This window comes from Bison bison, unplaced genomic scaffold, assembly GCF_000754665.1.
Source record: "Bison bison bison isolate TAMUID 2011002044 unplaced genomic scaffold, Bison_UMD1.0 scf7180017864476, whole genome shotgun sequence".
Taxonomy (NCBI): Eukaryota; Metazoa; Chordata; class Mammalia; order Artiodactyla; family Bovidae; genus Bison; species Bison bison.
In genome coordinates this window covers 65507-74775 of record NW_011495037.1, presented here as the reverse complement: position 1 = coordinate 74775, position 9269 = coordinate 65507, and the positions used below count along the sequence as shown (strand labels likewise).

The 9269-nt window shown below is 40.8% G+C and overlaps 1 protein-coding gene across 1 annotated transcript in view; it reads right to left on the bottom strand.

The window, feature by feature from the left end:
• Positions 1 to 4216, bottom strand: part of LOC105004455 (small conductance calcium-activated potassium channel protein 2) — a 41284-nt gene extending 37068 nt beyond the window's left edge. Inside the window, exon 1 of the mRNA XM_010862072.1 lies at positions 4079 to 4216. Coding sequence (XP_010860374.1) covers positions 4079 to 4177 — 99 coding nt within the window. The 5' untranslated portion in view covers positions 4178 to 4216. The remainder of the gene's footprint in view (positions 1 to 4078) is intronic.
• Positions 4217 to 9269: the final 5053 nt, after the last annotated feature.

The following is a 9269-nucleotide window of genomic DNA, read 5'->3' as shown; positions in this document are numbered from 1 at the left end:
GAAAAAATCAAAGCCAAAAAAAAAAAAAAAAAAGAAAAGATGTCTGACAAAATTAAAACACAGTTCATCTAAAGGAAACTCACCTTTTATACAAACTCTGAGAAAACCTCTTTTAGGAAACTAAATTTATCAGCCACTCTCTGAACAGTTTCTAGGTAACCTCAATGCTTAGGCTCCTGATCCCCAGGAAATGCACATGGGCTATAACCAACTACCCAGAAGCACCCCCAGACCACTGCTTTGTGGCCTGAGTCTGTGTGAATTTGCTTGGCCAGTGGATAAAGACTATGCCACTGTATACAGTTTTGCAAATAGATTAGTCAAATAGCACTCAATTTTTCTATATGAAGTAAACAACTTCTCATCAAGTTAATTAAGAAACTGTTCTTAAGAGGGAAATGGAATGGAGTTCCTTAGATTAAGGACAGAGGGACTGAAGTTTACAGCAGGAGCTCAGAGAGCAGCAGGGAAGATAGTGTGAATTTCCCTGCATGGAATACTTTTGTGTCCATATATATCAAGTGGCTTAGAACATATTCTCTAAAAACAAAGTAAGATTACAAGTGAAACTTAAGCAAGGAAGTAGTTTAAGGCATGAAATAAAAGATTTGTGCTGTCAGATGAGACTTTGCAGGAGCTGCTCTTGAGATGTTAGGGACGGAGAAAAAATCAAGGAAAGATAAAAGTATTACAAGAGCCAGGCAAGGTTAACCTCAAACTTGGCTCTGATCCATGGCAAATGAAGCGGTTTGTACAAACCCTGAGTCATACCTGATTCAAGAATAAAAGAGTGGATGTCTTGCCAAAAACCAATGCCAAAGAAGTTGTTTCTAAGAAGCATAAGGGGAAAAACTCTGCAATCACCAGTTCTGTGTGTATAAATAGCGTCATTCATGTCCCTTGTGGGCTTGTTATGGGCCCTCCAAAAATACAACCATGCACATTTTATTTCCCAAAGATTATACTATATAATAAAATGCCATCTTTTGAGGAAAAAGAAAGGGATCCAAGAGTAATCATAAAGGACCATATCAATTGTAATAAAATTACTAAAATTCATAAAACTGTATTTTCTTTTACAAGCAAAAAATGCTAAATTATATTTTCCACAAATGGTCATCTTGTTACAACTGGTAACCCTAAAATGAGCCCCCAGATTTTATTTTCACAGCTAGCTGTTCAGTACTGCCAAGTGGGAGAAGAATGTTCCTTCTCTGTATATGTCATGGACACTCAGTCCTTCCAGCTAGTTCTCGCTCTTTGAACAATCTTCTTAAGCAGCTGCTACAAGGGTACACACTGCCCTGGCCATGCTTCAAAGGTCCTCACTTTGAGAGCCTGCTTCTCTCGTGCCAACCTGGGGTGGACACAGTGGAGGCGTTGGGCAGAGATGCCTGGCTTGAGGCATTCTGGGCATTTCCTGCCTATGGGGCTCCCAGTGCTAGCTCACATCCTTCTGTAGGCAGAAACCAAACCAGCACCAGGATGATGCTCTTTGCTGTAACCCAGCTGAAGAAGCAGATAAGGAATGAGGAGAACCCAAGTCACTAAAACTGGAGCATCTGGGGCAGACATTTCAAAGTTCACATCACATGGCAGTAAATTTTAGACAATTTGATAGCCTTCCATTTTCTTACATCTAAAGTAAATGGTACACACCAGTCCTGGCCAGGTGAGTAAGGGACAAGGAACATGTCTGAGCCTGCTCAGTGTCCCAGCAGAGTGGCATGCCACGACAGGCAGCAAACCTCACTCTAAAGCTCCATAAGATCTGGCCTCCCACTCCCAGCCCTGTGTCTCTTTCCCAATTCACTCTGGACACTCCTGACCCAGCGGCCTTGTGTCCACATACCAAGTCCCTCCCTGGCCTCACTTTCTTCATACAAACCTCTTCCTCTCCCTGGAATGCCCTTCCTCTCTGACACTTTGCCTGGCTACCACCCTTTCCCATCTCAGTTTCAAAGTCAACTTTCCAGGGATTTCTTTCTCTGAATAGATCCCATTCCTCTCCCTTAGTGCCCAGATCTGATCAGAAGTCTTAGTCCCTCACATACTTGTCAAAAATGTAATTAACAATCATTTGTTAATTATTAAAAAAGGTGTTAATTATTAAAAAAAAAAAGTGGTCACCTATAAGCTCCATGAAAGGAAGTACAGAGACAGTTTGTCCTTTTTTTTGCTCTATTTCTAGTTACTAGGTGAGCACTGTAATTGAGATAATAAAAAAGAAATATTCACTAAAATGATAAACACTATTTAATTGAAAAAGTGTTATTCTTCAACTGTTTGATACATTTCAAGATAGTTTTCATGGCCCGCATTTTATAGATGAGGAAAGTACATTTCAGAGAAGAGGATTTCATTTAAGTTCACCTGGCAAATTGGAAATGGCAGAATCCAGATGTAAAGAAATTCTTGACCTTGAAGCTGAAGCTCTAAGATCAAATTTGCTCATCCCAAAAAGCAAATCCAGCAGCACTCTCTCCTCAATGGAGCTTCATGATGCAAATTAAGATGAAAACTGTGAACCCACGTACCTACCGTCAATTAACCTTTGACAAAGGAGGTAAGGATATACACTGGGAAAACGTGTCTTCAGCAAGTGGTGTTGGGAAAGATGGACAGCCCCGTGTAAATCAATTAAATTAGAACATACGCTTATACCATACACAAAAATCAACACAGAATCGTTTAAAGACCTAAATAGAAGACACGACACCATAAAGCTCCTAGAAGAGGACATAGGCAAATGTTCTCTGACATAAATCATACCAGTTTTCTTAGGGCAGTCTCTCAAGGCGGTAGAAATAAAAACAAAAACAAATGGGACCTAGTCAAACTTATAAGCTTTTGCAGAACAAACAAAACCATAGACAGAATGAAAAGATAACCTACAGCATGGAAGAAAATATTTGCAAACAATGCCAGCAACAAGGGATTAATTTCCCAAAGTATACAAACAGCTTGTACAACTCAACAACAATAAAAAACAATTCAAAAATGGGCACAAGAGCTAAATAGACATTTCTCCAAAGACATACAGATGGCCATTGGATACATTAAAAGATGCTCAACATTACTCATTGTTAGAGAAATGCAAATCAAAACCACAATGAGGTAATCGCCTCACACCATTCAGAACGGCCATCACTGAAAAGTCTACAAATGACGAGTGCTGGAGAGTGTGTGAGGAAAAGGGAGCCCTCCTACACTATTGGTGGGAGCGTAAATTGGTGCAGCCACTGTGGAAAACCATACAGAGACTCCTCAAAAAACTAAAACTAGAATTACCATATGATCCGGCAATCCCACTCTTGGGCATATATCCAGATCAAACTATAACTCAGAAAGAAACACGCACCCTTTGTTCATATGAGCACTATTCACAATAGCTAAGACATGAAAACAACCTAAATGTCCACTGACAGATGAATGGACCAAGAAGATGTGGTATATATACCTGATGAAATACCACTCAGCCATTAAAAAGAAGGAAATAATGCTGTTTGCAGCAACATGGATGAAACTAGAGATTATCATATTAAGTGAGAAAGAGAAATACCATAGGGTATCACTTATATGTGGAATCTAAAATAAGACACAAATGAACCTATCTATGAAACAGAAGCATGGACATAGAGAACAGGCTTGTGGTGGCCAAGGGGGAAGGGTTTGGAAGAGGGGTGGAGAGGGAGGCTGGGGTTAGAAGACATGAGCTTACAGAGAGTGGATAAACAACAAGGTCCCACTGTACAGCACCGGGAACTATATTCAATATCCTATGATAAACCATAATGGAAAAGAATATTAAAAAAGAATATATATATACACACACATGTATAACTGAATCACTTTGCTATACAGCAGTAATTAACAACACTGCAAAACAACTATATTTCATTTAAATTAAAAAAGGATGAAAACTGTTGATGTTCTCTTCCAGTAGAAAATTGACTTATATATGCTGCCTTTCTGCTGCTGGGAAATCAAATATTTTACCATGACTTTACATAGATGGAATGGACTAAGTGCCTTCGTGAGTATTCATAAAAGAGACGGACAGTGAAAAGACACTTACCATAATCCCAGTGAGCAAACAGACTCCCTTCCCACAATATGTGTTAGGCACCATGTCACCATAACCGATGGAGAGAAAAGTTATTGATATCAGCCACATTGCTCCAAGGAAGTTGCTAGTCACATCCTGTTGATCATGGTACCTGAAAAATAGCAAACAAAGCCAGTCCTTTATAATTAGTCTAGAGGAGGGCCGCCAAGGGCAGTTTGACTCAATCCAGTGAATTTACTAAGTAGCTTCTACAAAATGCTCTATTTAGAGGTTTTCACAGCTCACTATTATAAGTAAAATTGGGGTTCTACCTAAGCAATATGAAAGACATCAGGATTTCTTCAACTTTAAAAATAATTTGAAAGGGAAGCTGTAAAATATGAAAATAGCTTTTATCACTGGTGTTAGTTGACTAATGCACATTTATCTCTGAGTCCTGTTCTTTGCTCACAAAAATGCCCTCCTTCCTTGATGTTCACTGATGTGCCCAGTGTGTAGGACGATGTGCGGGTGCCCAATCTCCTTCCTCGCCTCTGTATCAGGAGAGGCCGTGGTGTCCCCTTTGCTATCTGATTCCCTAGTGGGCCAATGGTGACCCTTCAAAATCAATTCAGTCAGGAGCCTCTTCTGTTTTTCTCCCAGCCTCTCCTGGGGGCTCCCTCCCACAGGACTAGACTGTAATTGTCCTATACTGGTCGTCCTCCTTGAAGATGGGAAAAATATCTTTGATTGCACAGTCCACACCCAGAACTAAAGCTTAATGTAAGTCATTGCCTCATGAGTTACACACACAGAGTTTGTATTCAAAAGGAGAGATATGTAGTTTATCCTGGTTATCCTAGAAGGTGTCAAGTTTTTCTAGCGAGGAGGAAGGTTTTTATATCAGAAAGAGATATCCTACAATGTTTTTCTTGAATTACCGGTGTTAAACAGTAACCCGGGCCCCTTGTGGGGCACTACCATCCTTCACGCATACAAGCGTGAGGCCATGCCAGTTGTCACCCGGGGGGAACTTGCCCTAGATGTGTGCTCTGCACAGTCGTGGGCAGGGTGGCCCTCACGCAGGGTTGCAGTCACGGGCATTCCGTACTCTTCACTCCACTTGTGTTAAGGACCACCCTTTCTTCCCAGCTCCCAGAGCCCACTAGGAACAGCTTCCCCTTCCTTGTTTCTTGGTCTCTGAAGCATGCTGATAACCCCCAAGCTGGCATTCACTCAGTTCTGCCTTTTAGCTCAACCATCTGTGTCGTCAGAGCTGTGGAGACAAGAAGCCTCCCCATGACCTGAGCCCCAGGATTGATACCATACACAACCTACATTGCGCCATTACATCCTCTGAGATTTCTTTTTTCTGTTCTTTATCTCATGCCAAGGCTTCTGCCATAACCCAAAGTGCAGAAAGGTTAGAGAGTATAAGCTTTCCCCTGTAGTGCTGTCCCTTTGACAGTGGAGACAGTGGGTCTTATCTCTGTCTTTGGACACAGAATGGCCTATGCTTATCACTTTTACACTCTTTTGTTTGCTTCCAAACAAGAGAGAAGCTAAGAAATGGTATTTCCTGTTACACTGGCTAGGAAAGAGAAAGCCCTGGCTGGAGTGAGTAGAAACCCAGAGCAAGGAGGCATGATGGCATCGCCGTATCTTCTGAAAGAAAAGGGAAGGGCAGGTATGCAGCAGCCAGCCCTGCTGAGCAGCATGCTGCGAGTCTCTGGTGGCAGGAGAACAGCAGCCTCACCGCTCAGCTCCAGGAAACGGCCATCGTGACTCAGAGGCAGAGTCCCCTCTTCCCAGGATGGCTGAGTGGAGAGGCTGTCTCTGCCAAAAGGGAGGTCAAGATGTAGTCCTCATATTAGACAGATAGACAGATACACATGCTCAGTCACGCTTGACACTTTGCGACCTTATGGACTGCAGTCCACCAGACTCCTCTGTCCACGGGATTTCTCAGGCAAGAATACTGGAGTGGGTTGCCATTTCCTTTTCTAGCGGATCTTCCCCAACCAGGGATCGGACCCATGTCTCCTGCATCTCCTGCACTGCAGGCAGATTCTTTACCTTTTGAGCCACCAGGAAGCCTTACTCCTCATATTACTCAATCAAAAAAACAAATGAAATAATGCCATTTGCAGTGACCTGGGTGGGCCTAGAGATTGTCAAACTAAGTAAAGTAAGTCTGACAGAGAAAGACAAATATCATATGATATTGCTTATAGGTGGAATCGAAAAAAAAAAATTGAAACAAATGCACTTATTTACAAAACAGAAACAGACACAAAAAACAAACTCATGGTTATGAAAGAGGAGGGGAGGGGAGGGGTAATTTAGGAGTTTGGGATTAACAGATACATACTACCATAAATAAAACTGATAAATAATAAGGCCTACCATAAATAGCATTGATAAAGAACATACATAGTAGGGAACTATAATAATCTATAACGGGAAAGAATCTGGAAAAAAAACATAGATATGTATAACTGAATCACTTTGGTATACACTTGAAATAATACAACACTGTAAGTCAACTATACTTCAATTTTTTTTTTTTAAAGATGTATTCCTAACTTTCAAGGAAGATAGATGAGTGCACTTCCTCTGAGAACCTCTGATAAATAACACGCACATAAAAGCAGAATGATGTGCCACGTGTGAGAGCTCAGCTACGCGTGGGCTACCAGGCTCTGTGGGCTGCTTGGGGAGGCTGCGATGCCTGTGTGATGGGGGTGCCATGGGAGAATGTAGTTTCTATTTCAAAAAGGACCCTCAGAAGCACGCTTTGGATTATAATCCACTCACAATTTTGAGGCTGTCTATGAACAGTCCTCATCAAGCAATTGCCTGAAACAGAGAATACATTACCTCGGCATGAGTGTGGGCTACACAGGAGAGGGGAGGCAAAAGCTTCACATCCTATTCAATTTTCAGCTGTGACACAAAGTTCCTTCCTAACAAAGCACGATTTACATAAAGATCCAATACGTTTAGGAGCTGATGGCCCTGACTCCTTGATGCAGATGAAATATTTGCTGAGGCCTCACTATGTGTTCAGCACTGAATTTGCATTTTCTCTATTTACAATCTTTGGCTGAGACAGCTATGGTCTTTACCCATTATCAACAAAGTGTTCTCAGTCGCTAGCCACGAAGAAAACGTGACCACGTCTGAGTGATATCCTCAAGTTTTTGCTACATCATGAGTGACTAGCACATACCTGCCTACTTGCCAGGCACATGCTGTTCCTCTGGTAGAGTGACTACAAAGAGGAAGCTTGAGATTTTGTACTATAAACAAAGGTCTTTAAGGGGCCTTCACTGCTGGGGCGCACAGGTCAGTCTCCTCAGCTTGGGCAAAGGTGTGAAAATCTTTGTCATCTGTTCTTCCTGAAGCGCTTTGATTTGGTTTTCAAAGTATAGAGCACTTAATGACTTTGAAAGTTACAATGAAAGTTAGTTGCCTACATTTAATAAATACACACGTCTAAAATATACAAATTTCTCCCATCCTTATTCAATTCTTCACCATCCTCAAGTATTATGCCATTATATCATTTAATCAGTATTAGTTATATGCCGGGCTGCAGCCCATGTGGTCGCGAAGAGTCGGACACGACTGAGCGACTTCACTTTCACTTTTCACTTTCATGCATTGGAGAAGGAAATGGCAACCCACTCTGGTGTTCTTGCCTGGAGAATCCCAGGGACAGGGGAGCCTGGTGGGCTGCCGTCTATGGGGTTGCACAGAGTTGGACACGACTGAAGCGACTTAGCAGCAGCAGCAGTTATATGCTATGCAAGTCTATTGGGTCAGACACTGTATTGCTATATGAAGGGTCTAATTAGAAACAGACAACTTTCTAGGAGTTGGCATTTAAATGGCTTGGGGTTCAAGGGTAAATTACCTTTTTTTTTTTCTTATTAACTAATTAACATGCCTTAAAGATAACTTAGAATGGAAAAATAATATTTCATACTAATGTTTAAGTGACATTTCAGACATACTTATGACTAGGCAACAAGAGGAAGGTAATTAGGAACCACATTAGCTACTATTAGAACAATCAAAGTTTCTTTCTTGGAAACTCAGAAACAAATATTAAGACTTATCAACAGGATGACATTGCCTAGAACACTTCCAGGTTTTGAATAAATGCAGAGTGACACCATTGTGAATGATTAATATACACAATTTAAATAGTTAAACATTTTCAAAATATTTCCTACAGTTTTTCACTTCAATAACTTACTTAGATAATTCCAACCTTCTCCACAAGGAGAACTATTCTGGGAAAGACCTGAAAAAATAATTCATGGGGCAAATTTCAAATTCTAATCAATATGAATGCTTGTTTAATTAAGACATATTAAAGAAGATTAAAATTAGTGTAAGGAATTTATGATGATCTCAAACTTTTAAAATAAGGGCTCTAGGGTTTAGGGAAAGGACTTCGTGAACTGTTTTACAGAACTGCATGCTGCAAAGACTTAAAGCTTGTGAGATCAGCTTTAAGGTTTTAAAAGAAGAAAATGTTTATTTTCTTAGTTTCCATTCATTTCTTCATTCACTCTTGGCTGTGGATCTATCACTATTTTTGAAATCACAAATATGACAGTTTTCCATTAGATTTGCTATAGTTCACCAGGGTGATCTTTCCAAGGGCATTACTGAATTTTTCCCTCTGAATGAGATGGTCTCTACCCAGAACTCCTGCCCTGCCCACAGCACCTTTCCATAAGCAACAGGAGCTCTGGCTATAGTAAGGGCGGGCAGTTATGCCATCCCCTCCCCAGCTCTTTCTCTACAGGTACATTTCCTTCTGCCTAACAAAACCCTCCCCCACCTTCCTAGCCCTGATTTGTACTTTGAGAATCTGGTCATAATTCCTCTATTCCAGGTTCCACATAGTAATTTTAGCACGGTACTCTGGGTTGGACCACAGAGTACCGTGTCTGTTCTCTGTATACCAGGAGCCTCTTACAGGTATCTCTCATGCCATTAATGTCAATGTGGCCCAGAAGGCATATAACATATGCTCAGCTTAATAAACAGGCCCCAAGAATCTAAATTATAAAGAATTTGAGGGCAAGATTATGCTTTACTCATTGTTTTATCTTCACTTAAAAGAATATAGCAGGAAATTGGTATTTACTGAATTAACAAATATGACAAATATGAAACATTTTTTCTCAAACTGACTTGTCCT